The following is a 21,612-nucleotide window of genomic DNA, read 5'->3' on the forward strand; positions in this document are numbered from 1 at the left end:
ATGAAACTGTTCTCGATAGCCGGGATGTAATTGCGGAGATAGCCGATTATCTCTGTTACGCATTCAATGGTCTATCGATGACGTGATTAATGTCAATTTGTGGTCGCAACTTAAACGATTTGGCGGCTGGTAAATGCGCGCATTTAGATTAATTAGAGTTGGGCTCTACAAAATATTAATAGTTGTCATTTCATGTTTTTTTGAATGAATACTTTTTTAAAATCTGCTTTAGATTCGAGGCATTTCAGAATGGATAAATAATTAAGGGGATAAAGTTTGGTGTTGTAACTTCGTATCTATTATTTGTATCATAATACTTTGTAAATCAAAATATAGAGGTCACATACTGGCTTAAAGGAATCTAGTAATACCCATAAACACCATATGACAGAGTGAAGTGGAGCGGCGAATTTAAAATTAAGGCGACCGAACGCATGAACGACACGTAGCGAAAACACTTACTACTGCTGTTTAAGTAGACAAAATAGTGGCTGAAACTTAAAAAAAAAAATAAAACAAAAACCAATTACGTGAAACGGAACTTGCCTGAATAAGTGATCTGAAAAAGTGAGGAGTCACTCACTCTTTAAATTTTTGTTCATTGCTATTCTATATTTTAATCTGTGCATTTTATCTAAGCTCATGATTATTTCTGTTACTAATTGGACACATGGTTTGAACCAATTTTAGTACCGTGATAAAGCTGTTTAATTCAGATTAAGCTCAAAGAAATACAGTTTTTCGTAATAAGGCGGTAGGAGATTTGCAATAATTTTGAACAAATAAACTTACAAGGTTATTTATATTATATAAAGATATGACTGCGACTTATATAAGCCCAGTAATTAGTGATCCTGCCTACTGAGCTGAAGGTCTCGGGTTCGGATCCCGGTAGGTGCAAACATTTATATGATGAATATGAATGTTTGTTCCTGAGTCATGGTTTATATGTATTTATGCATTTTTAAGTATGTATTAAGATAATTTGTGTAAAAGTATGCCAATATTATTATAATCAATAACACAAGAAGCATTCTTCAGTCTGTCACTTTTGGGGGAGGGAAGTAATAACAATACAATTTCGGGTCAGTTTAGACCTTCAAATTCTCATTATTTACTAACTAAAAAGAAATAGAAAACCCAAAGTTAGTTTGTGTAATAGCCGTTAAATAAATAGGTACTCGGTCCCATGTACCTATTCATTACCTCCCAATATATTTAAGTATTGATTCCAAATGGGCTTTTCACACAGGATAGCTACAATGAATGGTTGTAAGCTATTTCACTGAAAATTATTACACAAACATTCCATTACAAAATTAACGCTACAATTTCGAACAGAAAATGGAAAATATGTTCTTTCAAAAGCCTCATTATATTATTGCCTAGAAATAGTTAATTATTATTGTTAATGATGACTATTGTGTGTTATAAAATAGATGTACTATGTATGAATTTCAACTGCAAACATTACTTTCTTATTTAGAAGACCTTCCTTGTAACGTTTATGAGGGTGGAAAAATAGTTTAATTTTTCGACATTCATCGATGTTCTAAAGCATTGATTTCATCTTTGCAACAGTTTTCCTCAAGGCTTTCAAAATAGCCATCTCCTGCAGCTATAACATTGTCATAATTCAATAATTGTTGCCCAGCTAAAAAATATTCGAATACTGTCGCCTAAAAAGTGCAGCAATATAGACGGGGAAAAATTGCTCACTGGCAGCCAGTAAACCTATGAAATAATTAGTAGGTAGTACTTTTAATGTCGGTACACAACAATAAACCGCTTTCCAATTACAAAATACAACCCAATCGCAGCACTTTGCCATTTTGTTTCGATTGGTTTTTGCTTGTCAGGTGATCGCGATATAAAAAAATCGGTCGAAGTATGTATGTATATATTATGATACATACTAGGCTAGGCTTTGAAGAGGAGGAGTGTTATCAAAGGGCGGTCATACAAATATAGATAAAAAGAACAAATGTGGATTATTCTCAGTTAACGCAAACTTTAATATTTTTGGGGTAAAACTAAATAAGGTTCGTTTTGCCCCATTTCGCAACCATCACATGAGTGATCTCGATGGAAAATATAAGTTTATGTGTGGACGTCGTAAAACACCGCCTTATTCCATTTCAGATAGTCGAGCCCTGAATTTTTCAACGTATAGGCACTCGAATACCTTCTTTAACGCCCAAAAATCTAAAACTTTGTCTATATTTTTTTGTGTATGAATATACTTTGTTGGAGCAATATATAAATAAACAAAACTGCGAAAAATGTTAAGAAAATTCTTAAAAAAATTAAATTGTGAATTATCATTCTCAATTAATATCCCCAGATAGCACGTTAAACTTATAACGCCGTTTGCGTCGAGGTTGAAAATATTAAATTACCGAATACAAATCGCCTCAGCGTTAAGTTGTTCAAAATGATGAGACTTCTGACGTAATAAGTAAAAAGAGCAAACCGCTTTCCGATCTGCAATCAGAATCTCGCCTGCGGTGTTCAGTCTAAATAGATTACCGACCAGTGGCGGTCCCTAATTGACATTAACCAAGGAGATTGGATATGGCTGTATGTTCGAATAGAAAATTGGGGAAATGTTGGCAATTATTAGCGATATTCTCCTGTTTATTGTTAGGAATAATACTGGACGTGTAAATTTCTTGCTTTTAAAGAGTTTATTACCATAAAAATAATATTTTAAAAGAAGCTTCTATGTATCTACCTACATACAAACAATACTCATTGAACTAAATTGAGCCGTCCATGTTACGCTCGTAAAGTCAGATCAGACCGAGAAAAAGTATATACAATTATCGTAAATGTTATTCATTCAAAAAAATTGAGCGTCACCTTAAGCAAACACCTTTTTTGCCGTGGTACCTAAGTATTGCAATTAAAACATTATATCGTCTAGTGAGTTAGTATTTTACTGCATTGCTTTGATCAAGTTTTGTGCACAGAATTCATCGAATTTTCGCACCCTCCAAAATTCAACAATTGTGCATTTCACGCTTCGAGTTTGTCAAGAATTTGCAAATGGCAGAAGTTTGACGGCTGTTCTGAAATGGCCGCCGTTGCATCTATCAATCAGTTTGTCTGACGCGTGAAGAAAGAGTGCCATTTTTGTGTCCACGTACATAAATGGAATTTTGACTTGGAATATAGTTTTTGTCGTAATGTTTGATTAAAATTAATCTAATAAATATAAAATGTTATGTTTGTAAATTGTTTCCCTGTCCGCCCATGCTATATATACTAATAAATAATGATACAATATCATTAAATATTAGATGATGGCTAGATTTACTTTTCTTTGCTTACAAGCTACTAATTTATCTTATGTCCTGTATTAACAATGCCCATGATTGTAGTTGTGTGAACTTTTCATTCATCTTCCAACTTAGTTCTGTCATATCCATCATTTTTAAGATCCACTCTGGATCCACTATAATAAAATGAAATTACATCTGAATGTCGTTCTGAAAATGATTAATTAAATATTGACCGATCTTCATGTCTTTTGCGAAGTATCTAATTGTGCAAATCTATCAAACGGTAAATCTTAAATATTTATTCAATTAGCCCTTAGTATTATCCTATGTAAGTTGCTTAGCTAATCGGTTATCAAAATAATTATCTTGCGATTTTAGTATTAAAAGTTGACAATAGAGAGATAGGGTAAGATCCGGCATGATATAATATTATACACTTATACGACGTTTCTACTGGGTGATATTGTTATTTTTATTGCGTCCTTACGTTCGTAAACTACAATGTACCGACCCATTTATAGCGGTTTATTTGTTTATTTCGAGCGAGTAATGGATGTAGTAACACTGCGTAGCGTATTGCTTTTATTATTTTCTTACTATTCTATGCTGCAACATATCACACAAGACTTAGTATTCTATTGAGAAATATGACCCACCTGGACACTTAGCGGAACGAAATTTGAAAGTTGAATAATTTTTATAAGAAAGTCCCAGCCACTGTTCAGGCATTATCTATAAATAAATTTAAATGTTTTATTAAAAAATGGCTCTATCGTTAATCCTATTACTCCTTAGCTAAATATCTAAGTGATCGGACAGCCTGGGACTAGATTTTGATTATTTTATACCGATAGAATCGACTGTACAATATTGTATATTTTTATTGAAAAGAGCGCAAAAAAGCGCCGCTTCTTCTCTCTCAGAGTGCCGTTTGTTTCCGAAGCGGTAGTAGTATGTAGTATATTAGAAATGACATAGACATCAAAAAGACATCAAAATTTATTCTAAAGGAATATATTTTGAGAAATAAATGGCTTTTTATGCCTTTTAATACTACAAAACACAGGAGAACGTAACATCTTATAAGATTGACAAACTTATACTGTAACGACTTTTTGCAAATATTTCTCTTTATACTTATACTAGCTGACCCGACAGATAGACATAAGCCATCGCTGACTGTTCTGTAGACCTATAAAATATACAAAATTTATTTATAATTACTTTGTTATATCTCAAAGGATTAAGTGGTTAAACTGCGTTGTGTTGATAGCTCCAATAATGCTCAAATATTGTTCTAATTTAGCCATTGTATTGTACAAAAACTTAACATATTATATACTAAAACCTTCCTCGAGAACCAGTCTATAGTAGTAGTTTTTGAGTTTGTCGCAAACAGACAGACAGACTCCCACACTCATACTCCTTTGATATTTCACAACTATGCGCTACGACATTTCTGTCCTAGTGCAGTCAGTTGCACTTGGTTCATCTACAGGTTCTCAAACTGATAGGACTAAAGAACACTTGCCCATTTGCTTCCACTGAATAAGAAAAATCGAATGACAAATTCGATAAATTTAATACCACTGATAAAATATCAAACACAGATGTAAAGGAGAAATGAATGTTATGTAAAATGTTATAAAGTTATATATATTAATGTGAAAACAATAGTAATAAACAAAGACTGAAAATGTGTATATCTCTTTTACGAAAAACAAAAACAAAATTGAAACGAGATTTACACTAGGCGACCAAGAACTTGAAACAGTTACATGTATTCGTGATCTTGAAACTCAGAATAAAACAAATCCTGGCACAAACAGAGTAAGTTAGAAATCACATAATTTCATCTAAATTGTAACAATGTCTACAACTGCATTATGTTAGATTTATTTATTAACTGGTTGTCTGCAACTAAGTGTAATGTAAGTGTAAATTTAAATATTAAGTGTACTTAGTGAAACTGTTTAAGGAGACATCCTTGTGTCCATATTTCTATCTTTATTTTATCTACTTTATGTTTAAGGATGTATCTGTATTTGTTTCCAAATAAATAAATAAATAGACTGTTTTGACTTCACCGACCGACTTTCCATATCAAAATGTGTACGTGAGAATAAGCTTAATATTTATTAATTATTTATTCTTTAGACTTCGTCGTATTTACATCATTTACAGGTGGCTCGGTGGGTAAGTTATGAAAATATAGGAATTTCAAAATATATATGTAAATATTATACGCTTTAACTTGCACCATACGCGTTGACAAGCGATCTGCATGCAAGGCTATAAAAAACTGTTAAGTGATTTCATAGTGAAATAAAATTGTCGTTGCCAACTTTACTGTCTCTTTTACGACGATATAGCGCTAGCTATAATAACTATATTTACGAATACATCATTTCAGTACAAAAATACCTACATAACATAGCTATTTAAATGAGCCTTTTTGAAGCTGTTAAAATCGCATATTGCGTACAGTTTGCGACTTGTATCAATATTATTGTTGCACCATCTAAAATGGGGCACTTCAAAAATTTTAATTACAAAAATTAGAGTCAGCGTCGATGGCACAATGTCTAGTGCCGTTGCCTCTCATCCAGGAGGCGTTAATTCAGTCCCCACCACGTGCTAGTGTGTTTTCAATTTTCCGAATTCATATATATTATGTACGTGATGAAAAATTTCCTAAGGACTGTTCGATTACCTCTGTTTTCCTTGGACGTCAAAACTCGAGTGGGCAGGTTTGCATTTATACCACCATATAACCTAAGCCACTGTTTCGAGTCCGGTGCTATTCCTTTAATGTCATACTCAAAACTCATGAAAGTCAGCCCATCCGAACCCTTAAACACTGTTTCTATAACCTACCCACTCTCATCATAGAGCGCATCATGTATCGTGGGTTCTTAGCATATCTAAAGGACCATCAGTTGATTAGTGACCCATCGTATGTTTTTCGCCATGATCGGTCAGCTGGCAGTGGCGCTGGTAGTTACGATAATTATTCAGTTAACGACGGTCTTTGATTTGTATGGCATAAGGTGCTTATCTCGAAATTTAAATTTTCTGGAATTTTCGTGAATTATTGTATTGCATCAATTTGGTCTGGTGTTCCTCAAAGCTTTGCGCTATCTGCTAATGCCTTTTTTATGCCTTTTGTAGCCTTGACAACGTGTATGTAATTTCATGATGATCATTTTAGCAGTAAGGGCGGGAAAACTTAACAGATCAATATTCAAATAAACAAACAAACTCATATTCGCATTTATAATATTCGTAGGGTTGTACCATGTAAAGTGACGTAAGTAAATAGTAATGTTACGTGGAACACAACCGCGTGCATGTTAACACAGCTTCGTGTTTGTCTTGTCTTTGTTAAATATATGCTGCTTAAAGGGCTGCCTCATTATATGTAACATGTAATAATTAAAATAAATCAAAATTGATGTGAAATCGCACACGAACAGTTCCGAAACATCGTACAAGACAAACACTATATATTTTTTCAATACTTTTGTTAAAGAACCAAGAGCGGGTATAATGTATTAAAAAGTTGTCGCAATCAAGGTTTTTATTATTTATTGTTATAGCAGCAAAATTAATATACACACCCCTGTCAAAATTTTAGCTGTCTAACTATTGCGATTTATGATATACCTACAGTCCACTGACAGACGGACAGCTTCGTTTTAGTAATAATAGGTTACCGTTGATTACCCTTCGGGTACAGCCATTAAAGCAAACATTAAGATATAGTGAGGGGAGTTTAAATTCAGCTGAGGTAGAGCAGTTAATTTAATTCCTCAATTAAGAACTGTAATCCGTACTAATAAGATACATTCAACTTTATGTTCGCAAAGTTTAAAGTAGGAATAAAATTCTTAGCTAATATTAAGATTTATTCTTAATAGGTATGTGCAAGACTTTGTATAGTATCGATGGTTTAGTTAAGCGCGTTTTGTTTAATGGAATAGAAGGATAATCGAACGTATGTATTACCGAAAAATTAGGTTATCTCGTACAATACCAAAATATCCGCAGGTTCAGTGGTGGTTTTTTAAGTAAGCGTACACACTTTATTGAAGGTAGCGAAGGAACCCATGTTTGTACCCGTCTAGGAAACACCGCTCAGTGATGATCATTCTACAGTTTGGATGTTCGTGAAAAAAACTTTCATTAATACGAGCTGTGGAGTTGGGCCTTTGCTGTAAGCCCGGCAAAGCTCTTGTGATATAGCATGTGTTATCATTCTCTGAGGTACTCACTTATACCACGAAATAAAAAAGTGTGGTATACACTTAGTTACACCTTTTAAAGAAATAGTAATTTTAGCTGCCATCTTCTATGATTCACTTTAAATTGTACTCAGTTCGCAGCTGCGATAAATCATAAGACATTGATAAATTACTTTACGCATACTCCCTGACAATTTTTTCGCTACTCAGCAATTTGCGGCTGTAAGGTGAAAAATCAATCTGACAAGGCTAAAACTACCTTATATCGGGCACAGTGACAAAAGAAAAACTTACCTAGTGTTTAATGTTTACATTTGTTTTATATGACTCAAACCATTTTATACTTCTCAACTTTTTAACTTTCTCTCCGTTCACATAAAAAAAGAAAGGTAAACATATAAACATGTATAAAAATAGCATGCTCATTGTGCCTTGAGTGCATTGAGCATCGGTGACCTATCGAAAACCTACTGAATGCCTGATTCGAGGGTCCCACGTAGCAATAGGTATGTTTTCGTACCTAACACGCGGAGTGCCATACGCCTGATTTTTCGATAAGAAATATCGATAGTACTATGTACCTGCACATCACTAATATTAACTAAAGACGCGGGCTTACCATATCAAGTGGCTGAGCGCGGGCCAAATTTCAACAATTGCAGTCTTTATTGTAGATGTAGCCAACTTTGTGAATTATTGTTCCGGCACTAACCAAACTTATGGGATTTAATTTAATTACTTTTGTTTGCGTTTGGTAATGTTCATAAGCATAATATTTATAAGCTAAAATCTGGCTGCGACTTCTATATGACTTCATACGCCTCGTTTTGTGTATCTAAAATACTATATCAGTATATAGGTGTTATTTTAACCGACGTAAGAAAGGAGGATGTTATAAGTCCTGTGTTTTTTTGTTGTCGCTATGGAAAATACAAAGAATAATTTTTGGCGTTAGTATTACCAGTGTCAATCTTATAGATAAACAGTTAAATAAATTCACTTATTAATTTATGTTATACGGATAAACCATGGTTTTTGTTGGGTGATTTTATGTGTTATCTGTTAATACTTTCTCATTGTGACCAATAAATATGTTAATAAAAACAATAGGAATAAAAGGCATTAATTACTTTATCAAAATTTATTCCTTTAGAATTGATTCACTTCTAACACTACCACCGCTGTTTTCACCGGCACGCATCATATTCGGATCGGACGTAGTAGTAAAGCGCTCTTACGGTTATATATACCTGACTGACATTCATCTCCGTAACTGACATGATAAACGTTTTGTTGTTCTATTGTCTCGCACTATTGCGCGATATAAGTCGCCAATACCGGGCATCCTCCCCGTGTTAAATGCATTACGTGTTACCAATCCTAACTGCGATTTATTCGAAGATAGGTGGAGTGTTTTATTATGTCACGGACGAGTAAAACAGAAGGACTCCGTTTTACCTTACACAACAGTGAAGCACCAAAACAAGCCGGTAAACGTGTAAAAACATAGCCCCACGCACACACTTACACTAATACAACCCGATCGGTCGTCATTATGAGATTTGCCATCGTCTATGACAAATCAGTTTGCGTCGCAATAAAATATTTTAAAATGCCATCGTGCGTTGTGATAAAGTGTAAAAACAATACTATAAAAGTATTTGTGGATATATGACTATTTAAGGGAAATAAAATTGCTTAACTAGACGTAACCGCACACACACTATCATAAAGGTGCTTCACTTGCTAATGTCACGGCGCGGAGACCTTCTTTTTTTTATAGTCCATGTGTTATGTATTTTATTTTTTTGGCTTTCTGTGAGAATAATGTAGCAAATTAGTTTAATTTATTTATTATTTATGTACCTATATCTTTGATTAGTGTAAACAGAAAATATATAAGTTATTGATTTTGATGAAAATCGGTATACAATAAGAATAAGTATTACAAAATAGGATCTATACTATGTAACAGAAATTACAGAAAAAATGTTCTCGCCGATATTTTATCAGTTGAATATTCGCATAACATTTCTACCAATCTCGTTCTATTTCTAACTTGTATTGCATTTTGTCCACAGAAACAGGCTAGAAAGCAACGCAGAACACTGGTCAGCTCTCCTGCTCTCTCTTAGGGAGCTCACCGAATGGGTGATAAGGAAGGACACAGAACTGAATGCCCTAGCGCCGCCCAGGGGAGATCTTACTGCATTGACAAAACAACAAGTAAGTTATGAATTTAATTTTGTTTTTTTCCGTACTATTTTTTTTAAATACATCCATCCAATAACCTCACAAAATCGTCTCACTTACAACTATCGGCCGTTGCCAAAATACTATCTACAGATAGAGATAAATTACCACCTTCTACTGTCAGTAATTAGCTGTCAATAATCTGAAGCTGACCCAATATACCCGATAAGTCATTCTTATCGCCTTATATTGGGACGCGTGAATTGAAATTTCCATACAAACTTCTCTCGCTGGTAAGCTATGCGTTGTCCCATTGACAGACAGCGTGTACGGATAAGATTAGTTACCATCGATAAGTTTATTGGGACAGAAAAGTCAACGATTTTCATATCAAGTAAGAGATAGACTGAATATTGGGAACGGCCGTATGTGAAGTTAACACGGTCCTCCAATTTCAGTTTTTTTTAATCTAGCTTTTATGCTACGTTAAACAAACTACAAAAAAAAATTTAAAGATATAAATATATGACTGTTCATCGTCAGTAAATTTATGAAAATTTAATATACGCTCACAAAAATCGTCACCTTTTTGCTCTAAATAGTGATTTTCATTATTAACACTAGAAATAAGGGATTGCTTGTAACAAATTCTAGTAGGCTTCATAAGATACATAATAGCTATAAGGGTACATGAATACACTTTAAAATAAAGTCCCAGCCAATGTTCAGGCTTTATCTATAAATAAATTTAAATGTTTTATTAAAAAATTGCCCTGTCGTTAATCCAACTTCTCCACAGCTGAATATCTAAGTGATCGGACAGCCTCGATTTTTATTATTTTATAGCAATAGCAATGACAATACAATATTGTATATTTGATTAAAAAGAGCGCAAGAAAAATGATAGAAGAGTTTCATGCGCTACTTCTTCTCTCTCAGAGAGCCATTTGTTTCCGAAGCGGTAGTAGTGTCTAGTATAGTAGAAATGACATCAAAAAGAATTCTAAAGGAATCAATTTTCAGAAAATAAGTGCCTTTTATGCCAAGTTTTCGTTACACTTTTAAAAGGAATTAGACACGTATTAATGTTGTCAGTTATAAGTCGTCCGTCAATTTTTTTAAATTTGGGACTAATAAATATTTTATTCCGAATATTTTTTTTAATAAAACTTAACCATACTACATATTTACAACGATAACGGTTAGTATTCAGTAATAATTAATTATTTCTAAGTTAGTTCATACTTTGTTACTTAACCTTACAACCACGCCTTTTACCTAGTGGGGTAGGCAAGAGATTACTGACTTCCATTAGCTGCAAACCTGGAAGGTGTATGAATTCTTCCACATAAGCTGTGAGAAACTTGTCTGAATTATTCTTTCTTACTCTCAATTTTAGCCCGACTTCATTTATGATCATATCCAAAATTTATGTAGAATGAATTCCTTTCCCAGCACCAGGAGGTCTATTACCAAAATTGAAAGCCGAAGTTTCGGTGGGAAACGAAAGAACGACGAACTTCGAATTAAATCCTATCACTAAATTACTTCGGATCCGAATAGTCCGGACGGATTTCGTATCGGAACCATAGACATAACCATTTAAATCGAAGTTGTAGTTACGATCACAATAATTTCAAGTGAATTTGGGGATAAGGTAAACGAAAGTCAAAATGTCTCATCGCGAACTTCGTATCGATATTCGGATCCGAAATACTTTCGTAATAGGAAAATGTACGATCCGTCAATCGAAACTTCGTATTTCGAATTTGGTAATAGGGCTCCAGTGACTTTAATAATGTAATAAAATCTAACTATGGAAATTGACATCCTGAATCGGTTGCATATTTGCAAAAAATGACGATCTCGTGTATCAAAATCATTATAAATAACAGAATCTGAATGTTAGAAAAAAGAGAGCTTGTGGGAATAATAACATAATATAAGAAACTCAAAAGCGAATCAATACATGTATTCATAACAAATTAATTTGTAAGGTGTGTTGCATCCCATACAGACTCATTCATGTTATGTTTTCGATAAGCCATTCGTTTTCAAGGTACTTTCTTCCACGTACTACAAGGCTTTGGGATGAGCTTCTTTGTGCGGTGTTTCGGGCACTCAGTACCTTCAAAAAAAGCGCCTACAACTTCCTAAAAGGCCGGCAACGCTCGTGTGAACCCTGTGGTGTTGCAAGAGAATGTGGGCGGCGGTGATCACTTAACACCAGGTGACCCGTACGCTCGTTTAAATAAATATCGCTTCTTCGTGATTTCCAAATTATCATGATAAAAATGCAAGCACGGCATGCATCTCAATATCTGCTTTATCACGGACGTTAATCACAATTTGCAATATATCATTATTTATGGGTGCACGCATTGCCAAGACGCGGTAATGTTGATGACATTCCTTTATTGGGACATTATCGGGATAGTTTCGCAACTTAATGGCCAATATTTGGTTTACGACGATGAAATAATTCCTCCTCCAATTTCCAATTGCAGAGGGTGATGATTCGTGTCACCGTATCGGTTGCTGATTCAAAATTTTATCAAAATTGTTTTCATTTATGGTGCGAGCTTATATTTTTATATGATAGCATGATTTTCCTTGATGGTAAGTCAAAATGAGGACGAGGATTTACTCTAGCCTTGAAGGATCAGATTATTTTGTTCAGAAAATATGTGGTAAGATAGTTCTATAACTTAGTGGTTCGCTTAATGACGCTGAAACACCATCATCTCTCGATGCGTTACAACTGACTGATTGATTTGAAATTTCTTTACTATCATAATTATTACAGGTGTATATTACCAGTGTACATTAAAACCTAGAAATAACAGTAGTAACACGTTTTTTAACAGATATCGCCTGTATTTACAGGAATTTAAAATAACAAATACTTAATTTATATTATACTTAATTATTATAAATAACAAACAGGTAACTTATAAAATTATATGTATGCTTCAGTTCCCAAGCAGCATTATATTTTATACAATTTAGGTAGATAATCCAAATTATACACTTGTCCATAAAAAACATGAAGAAACAAAGGCGAGAAGCCTGGGAGGCTCCTTTGCACAGGATGCCACTGCCCATTACAATGTAGTGCCGCTCAGGATTCTTGAAAAACTCAAAAATTCTGAGCGGCACTACAACTGCCCTCGTCACCTTGAGACATATGATGTTAAGTCTCATTTGCCCAGTAATTTCACTAGCTACGGCGCCCTTCATACCGAAACACAGTAATGCTTACACATTACTGCTTCACGGCAGAAAAAGGCGGCGTTGTGGTACTCATAATATAGCCGGTATCCTGTGCAAAGGAGCCTCCCACTGGTAACGTAAGAATGCTGCAGATACATTCGTACACGAGAAGACTAGTTGCTACCGGTGACATTGTCTACGTGGACGCTATAGAGCAGCAAGAGTACTTTGATAATAAGTAGCATGTATGTTGTCCCGATCTATTGTTAAGATTCATGCAAAATTTTAATAAAACCTTTTCAGTAGTATTTTCGTATTGCCTGGGTATTATTCAGGCAAAATTCTTTAAAGTACTATTTCGATTCGACATTGTTTCTGAAATATATACATAGCAAGTATTTCTTTTCATCAAGATCATCCACCATTAAGTGACCTTACGCTTCTTTGCTTAGTAAGTTAGTGCCATAGGTAACAAATTCAGAAATACATTTTTTTTTTCAGGATGACCATAGAGCGTTTAGAAGACAGTTGGAAGACAAGCGCCCTGTAGTGGAGAGTAACCTTCTGAGCGGAAGACAATACGTCGCCAATGAACCACCACTCTCGGATACCAGCGATACAGAACGTATGTACTCCATCACTGTTATTTTATACTAACTTTTATTCCGTCACTATACAAAATTAAACTCTCAGTACATGAAAACGAGAAGAAACAAATAAAAGTGACAAATATAACCTTTTTGTTGTAAGAACTTGACATTATCAATTTTGTGCCAAGCAAAAAAATAAAATCGATCCAACAATCTTATTAACGAGCGGACTATTGACATTTTCGGGAGATGAAATTCCGTGTAAAATATTTTTATTCCTAAAGGCATTCCTTCGCTAACTCATTAGTTAACGAGTATTGTAACTTTAATTAGTTTTAACATTTCTGTTGGTAGTATGGTGCATTACGGGGGCACCTAATTTTTTTTTATGGAAAAGGAAGACAAACGAGCGTACGGATCACCTAGTTAAGTGATCACCGCCGCCCACATTCTCGTTCAACACCAGAGGAATTTCAGGAGCGTTGGCGGCCTTTATGGAAAGTGTACGCCCTTTTTTTGAAGGTACCCATGTCGTATCGACCCGGAAACACCGCACAAGGAAGTTCATTTGACATTTGACATTATAGTTCACGATAAATGCTTTTTGCTTAAACGCTTCAAACATATCTGTTGGCTTGGAATTGGATCGGCTCCTAGCCAGTACCGACTTACGTAGTAGCTACGGACCCTCCACATTCCACAGCTTTGTAGTACGTGGTAGACAGCTCCTTGCAAACCGCACTGTGAAGGAGCCATACACATCCAGATGGTGAGGATGATATCCTAACTTGTGGTAGAGGACATACAATGAAGCGATGTCTCTACGCAATTACGCAAATAACCCCCCTGATTTGGCACATGAAGCAGTAATGTGTAAGCAGTATTGTGTTTCGGTCTAAAGGGTGCCGTAGCTTTTGAAATTACTGGGCAATTGAGACTTAAAATCTTATGTCTCATGGTAACGAGCGCAATAGTAGTGCCAATTTTTTGCATTTTTCAAGAATCATGAGGGCAAGAAGCATCAATTATCATCATTTGAAAATCCTGCTCGTATCGTCCCTTATTGTCATGAAAAAAACCACTGTGTCCTCTTGCTCCATTGTAGAGTCACCCCATTTTCCGAGGGAATTCGTTCCAAGGATTGGTAAGACAATGGTCCAACGTTTAAGTTAAGGCGTACCTCTTCAGCGCAGATAACACTGCCATACTGTCGGAAAGAATCCTGCCATTGCAGCCTACATCCTTTATTCTGACCCTTCCTACACACTCGTATAGAAAGATGGTGCTGTGTTTGCCCAAGGGTATTGATGCGTTATTTTAATTTATATATTAAATTAGTCCGACATTAGCAGATCTTTTTTATTAAACTGTATTATATTATATGCGTAATGTATACAACTATAATTAGGTACAAAGACATTATGCTTGCGTTTCTGATTATATATTAAGGTATTGGTATGCTGAACTATTATTGATCGTAGATGATCGATCGACTATCAAGAGTTTAATACGTTCCAGACGATTCGCAATCAAAGCAATATTGGCAGTAAGGGATTCCAACTGGCGATTGACCAATTACATGGGCTAATAACGAAAGGTTATGTGTAGTAACTGAGTGACATCAAAGGGAATTTATTACTGACAAAGAATTGCACTTGCTAATTATTTCAGAGAAAGTTTAATAACAATACAATAAGTTTTATTTTCATATACCTACTTACTCATCTTTTAAACATTGGAAAAATAAAAATAAAGAATCGAAAATTTCGAAAATCTTTTTAAAAATGTACATATAATTATGTAGTCTCTTTATATGTACAGTGTTGCCAATTCTTTTTTAATAATAATTATTATACAATTTAATATTATAAAACACAAATTTTATATACAATATTTCTATAAATTACCTCTTAAGTCTAATCAAATCCTTTCCTTTGATAAAAATTCCCTCACCTTTACCAAGCACTACGTTCGCGTCGTTACAAAATAATTAAAGAACATAATTGAAGTGGTGAGTTTCTATTCAAATAGTCATTTAAGGAGCTACATTCAGTAGAACTGTAAAGGTATACATGTCTCTGGGACTTTGAATTATGTTAAAAGTAGGTTGGGGTAATAACAAGTATTCAATGATAATGCTTAAATAATTGGTGCTCAACTAAGTTTTATACAAGAAGTATATTGTTTACTTTTATATACCCACTAAAAGTTCAAATAACACATGTTTGAAATTTTCTTTGTTACAGCGAGCCGTGAAAGCGAAGGTGACTCTCGAGGATATCGTTCTGCTGAGGAGCAGGCTCGAGAACTGGCCAGGTCGATACGCCGGGAGGTTGCAAAGTTGGCCGACAAGTGGAATTCCCTGGTCGACCGCAGCGACGCCTGGGGGAGATGCCTGGATGATACTGTACAGGTATGTTGCTCGTATGAACGTATAAGTACGGATAAATGAGTTGTGTTTGAAATTTCAAATTAATAATAATGTTTCGTTTGAAGCTATATTCATTCAGGAGGAAAACAGAAACTAATGCAGAAAATATAACTTAACACAGTCTAAATACACATACAAAGCTCTACTTTCTGAGAAAATGTTGTAAAACTGATGTATCGTCACGGGTATAAAGTCGTAAGCGTTAGTTAGTTAGCAGTAGTAGTATAATGTATATTAATATATTAATTATCTTTGTATTCCTGCCAATACGGCAACAAGATAATTCAATTCATTCATTTTGATCGAGCTACTTGGTCGAATATAAAATTCTTGTAATAACGCCATCTACTTTGTGTTGAGAAAACTATAAACGAATCAATGGTTTTAAATGGTTTTGAAGTATATAGATGGCGACACTCATTCATATCGTTAATTGATATATGCTAATCCTGCAGTCAATAGTCATGCTGTTCTCGTAATTTCAAAATCGTTGACTTTAATAAGTATTAATGAGTTTTTGAGCATCAGAAAGCTGTGTTTTTAATAGCAATACTACCGCTTTTTCGCGATTCCAATTTGCTATGGGGCTTCAATATCTTTCAATATGGCCCCCATATTTAAGGATTTGTGTTAAAAAATGTTTATGTGGTTTAAAAACTAGGCAACTTGACAACATAGACATAGATACGGCGCGACTAATTTATTTTAGTTATTTTCATAGAATCATGTCCTATATAATATATTGTGTGTCCTATTTTTATTGTTATGGGGCGGTGCAGCCAGTGTTAATACTATCTTTGTGCTGCAGATGAGGGTTATTCTAATGTGTTACCAAATTCAAAAGTATTGTTAAAAACGTTTATGTGGTAAGGGTTACTAGGACATAAATGCTTTTTTTTTATTTCACAGACTGGTTATGAAGCGAACGCCCTTAGGTTATTTAATTATAAATTTTATTGACCCATACTACATAGATATATTGTAACTATATTAAGGAAAAAAATATAGGCTCGCTGAGGCATATTATTTCGAATGAGTGGTAGTTTTTTTTTGACTTTCATAAGTGGTTTTAAATCCTATTTTGAATAAAAATATTTGAATTTGAATTTTCAGACCGATAATGTGGGGTATTCTCAGTATCGATAATCTAAGTTATTTATCAAAATGTGTCGTTAGTTATTATTATGAGAAATGAAAGAATAATGTGCTCCGGATATAAAGTATTACAATATCAAAATATCTGAAAGGATATCCGTCTATAAAGGCTTTTATTATGTAACTATTAGAGATTTTAAAAAACTTTAAACTGAAAGTACGTAAGTAGGTACGTAACCTAATCAATAAAATGACACCAAAAACTTTTGAAAACAAGGTATGGGATTAGTAGAGAGTTTTTTGTTTCCATATTGTAAATGGTTTTATTAGCTTCGTACAGATATTAGGAAACTACTTTATAAGGAAACTAAGGTCCACAGTGCGGTTTTTAAGGAGCTTTCTTCCACGAACTACAAAGCTGTGGAACGAGCTTCTTTGTGCGGTGTTTCCGGGACGATACGACATACCTTCGGGTACCTTAAAAGAAGCGTGTAAGTACACCTTCTTTAAAGGCCGGCAACGCCCCTGTGATTCCACTGGTGTTGCAAGAGAATGTGAGCGCGGTGATCACTTAACACCCGTACACTCGTTTGTCCTCCATTTCCATAAAAAAAACTGCTTATTAACCTATCAAAGTAATAAATCTTTTAATTGAATAGTATTTATTTCATAGTATGTACAACATTTTCTATTCGAAGTGTCGTCCTTGCTGTGCGATACAATGCCTTTCTACTAATCTCATACTAAATGTACGAAGTGTTTAATATCAAAATTTTGGATACTTCTCGTTTGATTATTTAAAAGTTTTTGATGCCATGTCACTTCATAGGTAACGTACTTTCGATATCAGTTTTAAAGTCTTTTGATATCTGTTATATAGGTAAATAATGGCCTGGTCAACTTAACGATTAGGTACATCCTGTATACACTTATTCGACGCTTGATAAAGTTGCCTCAGGTATGATGGAGGTAAAATGTAAGATGAGTAGGTATTATCACTTATCATTAGTTATTCGCACACTCGTTTGTTCTTTTGTCAAAATATGTCTCAATTGAGCCATTGGTTATACCGTTACATTCAAAATATGATAATTATAAACATAACTCTAAAAGTAAAGGATGGAGGATCGAACCTAGGGCGCCATAGAGATTGTCAACTGTTCCACCCATAACGTCACCGATATTAGAAAATACAGTCCATTTATGCGAATTACCTCGTTTGTCTATTACTGTACTTACATTAACACTATTACCGAGTGTTATTTACTGTCAACGCTCAAAGCCTGCAATTAATTTACAACCAAATTTCGACATGGCATTATGCACTTTAGTGCTATTTATTTAAAGATTCTTTTGGTAAATGAGAACCAATAGAGCTTGTGTATCTGATGGTAACATTTGCATAGGCTCCCAAGCAACATTTGACGAATTCTATTCCTATTGGCTCATGTCGAGTCGATCTGACATGACTGCAAAAAGCAGTTTGGTTGAATATAACAAAAAGTCCTTTGAGAATTACGTGGGGCTTGAACGACACACCTCGAGATAGTGAGAATGATAATTTAGTTTATGGCGTAAACAAAACAAACTTACATATGAAATCATAGGGGCTTAGTTAAGGGTATAATTGTAAATGCCTCTGGTACGTATGACACGACGAACATCATCGTAACCTAAAAGTAGATCTTGTCATGGCAAATATATAAAAAAGTGTGTTTGTACCTTTGTACGCACGCAATCTTGTTTGGCGTAATAAATCAAAAATCTTTAATAAAACTATTCCTCGTGTTATTTTACAGTTATAGAAAAAACAATTTAGTAATAAAGAAGGTATTAAATACAACCAAAAAATATATTATTATACTGCATAATTTAGTTAAATAACGTGTAAGTAATTAAATATCATTAAATTATTTTTCAACAGTTAGAGAGGACTTATTTTTTTTAAACTTGTATTAAAATTAAGAATAAATTAAATAATGTAAAAACTGGTATATTTTGTTGTTATGGAGTGTGAAAATGAAAACTCGTCCAAATTCAATTAATGGCAAGGTGTACTTGGATTACTTTAACTTTTAATTTCATTTTTTTACATTGATCTTAGCAATTTTCGATAAGGTTTTGTTAGCCTTTTATATAGATATGACTTTGTTCTTCATGTTTTCTGTCATACATTTAAAATATTAAGAGAAATTTTTGGTACTTGAAAATATTTCACGTATAATTCTAGTGTCTGTTCCAAAATTATTTATATCCGAGTTGATTGTACCGTACCTATTAAGATTAATTACAATTTCAATGAGTAACTATGCATGTAAATACAATAGGAGACAGAACAGTACAACAAATGGTTAAGTTCTGCATAAATGATTTTTCGTTGGGCGAACTAAGTAGCTCAACTTAAAAACTAAAATTCAAGTTTAGTTTATACGACCTACATAACTTTTTTACATTTATTTACAACACATTGCTAGTTATTATATTTATTATACTAGATGGTATTATAGATGCAAAGGTATGTTAATGTAATTGAAAGTAATTAATATTATTTTTGTTCTTTTATAAATATGTAGTAGGTACCTAGAAAGTACATTGTGTTGTATCTTGTACGATGCTTTTGTATGAAATGTTTCTTTTTTCAATTCATAGAACTTAAAAACAAATCCGACAGTCCCATTTTCACATATCTAAGTCAAAAATTGACACTTAACTATTACTACCGCTTCGGAAAAGTTTAGTTTTTAATGTGAACATGTATCAAGAAACTGATATACACTCTATGAAGGAGGACCAAAATTTTTCTGTTTTATTATCTTAACACAGAAGAAAACTCAACTCTGATTCAAAGTTTTTGTTAGAAATCTTACTATTTTTGTTGATATTCTATCGCGGATAAAGGTACGGACAGATGTGCTCAAAAAAAGCGTGCTTTTAAGTATGCTTAAAGTTAGCATGCTCATGCAACTGTTCACATTTGACAGCAATAAGCATGCTTGCTTAAGCATACTCATAAATAAGCATGCTCAAAGCAAACGTACCGGACAGACTTGCTGCTATTTGGCACCAGGCTCTTGGACAAAATGGATGTATATCAATAAAATAATTATAGTCGCCCGCCGCGGATCGAGATCAAATCGATAATAGCATGCTAATAAGCAAACCTGTTCAGATGCGCTCGGAGCACGCCCCCTTCAACCCGCGCCTCAGGTAGCATGCTCTAAATAAGTATGCTCATTACAGTACACACGTGCTACTAATGAGCACATGCTCAATAAAAGCATGCTTTCATGCTAGTAATGAGCACGTCTGTCCGTACCTTAAAGCCTCTCACGGTATCAAATGCAGTAAGATTATTAGAGAGACGCATAAACTTATGCATTGGAGTCAACGGAAACCATTTTGAGGAACTTATTTGTTAGGTAAAACTGAGACATGAGAAGCAATTTGTAAGTTTTTTCTATTTGCTGTAATTTTTAGTAATAGATATCTTTGCAAAGATTGATCAGCAACAGAGTCCATTGGTCCGATAATACAGAATGATATTTTTTTTTGAAAATCATTCGGGTCGATTTCCGTCAAAAGAATACGAAATTTTAGAAAACTAAATATGCAGTTATTAGTTTCTTATAAATCGAGGGCATAACTCCTTTCATGACTTTTCTCTAAGTCTCGTAGTTTCCAACTTAGCCATCACCGCCCTTCTCAACAATCACCCTGTATATTATTAGCTTCGTTATTTTACAAACTATTTTAAATAAAAATATTTGAAAGCAACAAAATACTCAAACGTTTCAACTTCCCTTAGCAAGTAAAAAATAAAATAATTAATACAGTTATTGAGTACAATGAATTCATCAATATAAATAAATATGTATGATGCGAATATAATATAACTATTTGAATTATTTGAATTAATTATTAATTGAAAATACGTACCGGAAGACATACCCCCTTATTCATAATAGTCTGCTAACTTAAAGCATTGCTAATTCTCACTCTGTCTTCTTCTATTGACCTAAGTCAAAATGAAAAAACACTCCTTAGCGGCTGTTTTAAGTTAGCGGACCATTATGAATAAGGGGGATAGTGTTTAATTATCAGAGTGAATTTTTACGATTCGCCCGCACACCGTCACTTAAATTCGACACCCTGACATTAGCTTGTCAACTAGAAGCCTCTTGTAACTCATTTATACTATTTCTACTGAACCAGAACCAATGGACGAGCATTAAATAAATTTCAATTTTAATACAAGTTTAAAAAAAATAAGTCCTCTCTAACTGTTGAAAAATAATTTAATGATATTTAATTACTTACACGTTATTTAACTAAATTATGCAGTATAATAATATTTTTTTTGGTTGTATTTAATACCTTCTTTATTATTAAATTGTTTTTTCTACAACTGTAAAATAACACGAGGAATAATTTTACTAAGGATTTTTATTTATTACGCCAAACAAGATTGCGTGCGTACAAAGGTACAAACACACTTTTTTATATATTTACCATGACAAGATCTACTTTTAGGTTACGATGAAGTTCGTCGTGTCATACGTACC

General features: G+C 33.9%; 1 protein-coding gene across 1 annotated transcript in view; it reads left to right on the forward strand.

Moving 5' to 3' along the window:
- Positions 1–21,612, forward strand: part of LOC126975575 (dystrophin, isoforms A/C/F/G/H) — a 657,038-nt gene that overhangs the window by 528,764 nt on the left and 106,662 nt on the right. The window contains exons 49-51 of the mRNA XM_050823519.1: positions 9,610–9,754; positions 13,436–13,559; positions 15,771–15,937. Of these exons, the coding sequence (XP_050679476.1) occupies positions 9,610–9,754; positions 13,436–13,559; positions 15,771–15,937 (436 nt within the window). The remainder of the gene's footprint in view (positions 1–9,609; positions 9,755–13,435; positions 13,560–15,770; positions 15,938–21,612) is intronic.

Source organism: Leptidea sinapis, chromosome 36 (assembly GCF_905404315.1).
Source record: "Leptidea sinapis chromosome 36, ilLepSina1.1, whole genome shotgun sequence".
NCBI lineage: Eukaryota > Metazoa > Arthropoda > Insecta > Lepidoptera > Pieridae > Leptidea > Leptidea sinapis.